The 1,445-nt window shown below is 62.4% G+C and overlaps 1 protein-coding gene across 1 annotated transcript in view; it reads left to right on the forward strand.

Annotated features, from left to right (window-relative positions):
- Nucleotides 1-1,227: 1,227 nt before the first annotated feature.
- ARNT (aryl hydrocarbon receptor nuclear translocator) overlaps nt 1,228-1,445 on the forward strand; it is a gene marked incomplete at its 3' end in the record, with an annotated part of 33,965 nt that continues 33,747 nt past the window's right edge. The window contains exon 1 of the mRNA XM_014960832.1: nt 1,228-1,333. Coding sequence (XP_014816318.1) covers nt 1,309-1,333 — 25 coding nt within the window. The remainder of the gene's footprint in view (nt 1,334-1,445) is intronic.

Raw genomic sequence — 1,445 nt, forward strand, 5'->3', positions numbered from 1 at the left:
TGGGGGGCACCACGGGGTGATTCGGGGAGTGGAAAGGAGGATTTACCCCCCCAAAATGCCAGCCCCACGCTCGTTTCTGACCAAAATGGGATTAAATTCTCACCCCGGGGGGGGCTCTTGGAGGGGTTGGGGGGCACCACGGGGTGATTCGGGGAGTGGAAAGGAGGATTTACCCCCCCAAAATGCCAGCCCCACGCTCGTTTCTGACCAAAATGGGGAAAACTCATGGAAACGGCGATGTTTTGGGCTTTAAAATGAGCCCCCCCCCCTTTAGCTCGTGGGAAATGGCTCCCAACAAACCCCAAAATAGGTAAAACACCCCCAAAATCCCGATCCCAGTCTGAGCCTTCATCCCAGTCCCTGCCCCAACCTCGATCCCAGTCTCAACCTTAATCCCAGTCCCAGTTTGAACCTTAATCCTCGTCCCAATCCCAGTCCCTGCCTCAACTGTGATCCCAGTCCTGATCCCAATCCCAGTGTGAACCTTAATCCAGTCTCAGCCGTCATCCCAGTTCCAGTTCCTGCCCCAACCTTGATCCCAGTCTCGTTCCCAGTCCCAGTTTGAACCTTAATTCCAATCCCAATCCCAGTCCCAATCACTAATCCCAGTCCTGATCCCAGTCTGAGCCATCATCCCAGTCCCGATCCCAGTCTGAACCTTAATCCCAGTCTCAGCCGTCATCCCAGTTCCAGTCCCTCCCTCAACCTTGATCCCAGTCCCCATCCCAGTCCCAGTTTGAACCTTAATCCCAGTCCCCGATCCCATTCCCAACCATTAATCCCATTCCCAACCGCTAATCCCAGTCCCAATCCCAGTCTGAGCCTTAATCCCAGTCCCAATCCCTGCCCCTCCTCCATCCCAGTCCCATTCCCCCCGTAACTCCAGTCCGAGCCCCGATCCCAGCAGAATTCCTGCCATTCCCCCCAAAACCCGCCCCAACACGTGACGTCACCCGTCCCGACCTTTCCCTCGCCCCGCGCGCGCCTCCCGCCCCACACACCCCCGCCGTGGCCACGCCCCCTCCAGCCGGAGCTACGCCCCCTTCGGGAGTAGTGGGCGGGGCTTTCCCGCGCTCACCCTACCCTGCTGGCAGTGCCGTGTGGGGAGGGGGGGCGCTCACCCCGCCCCTCGCCTCCCGGCTGAACCAATAGGAGCGCTGTACGGCGCCCTCGCCCCGCCCCTCGGGAGGCACAGGGTAGGCTGCGCAGGAGCGCAGAGGGTTTTCCTGTGCCGCCATCTTGGCAGCGGCGCTGAGCAGGGAGGCGGGGGTGTGGGGGGGGTGGCCGCCTGCCCGCTCAGCTCTGACCATGGCAGCTACCGCCGCTAACCCAGGTGAGCCGGGGCCGGGCGGGCTGCGGGGGACGCGGGTGGGGTGTCCGGTTTGCGGGAGTCCTGGGGAGGTTGAGGGGGGTTAGGCCTGGGGAGTCCCCGGGGGCCTGAGGGG

Source organism: Calidris pugnax, unplaced genomic scaffold, assembly GCF_001431845.1.
Source record: "Calidris pugnax isolate Ruff unplaced genomic scaffold, ASM143184v1 scaffold469, whole genome shotgun sequence".
NCBI lineage: Eukaryota > Metazoa > Chordata > Aves > Charadriiformes > Scolopacidae > Calidris > Calidris pugnax.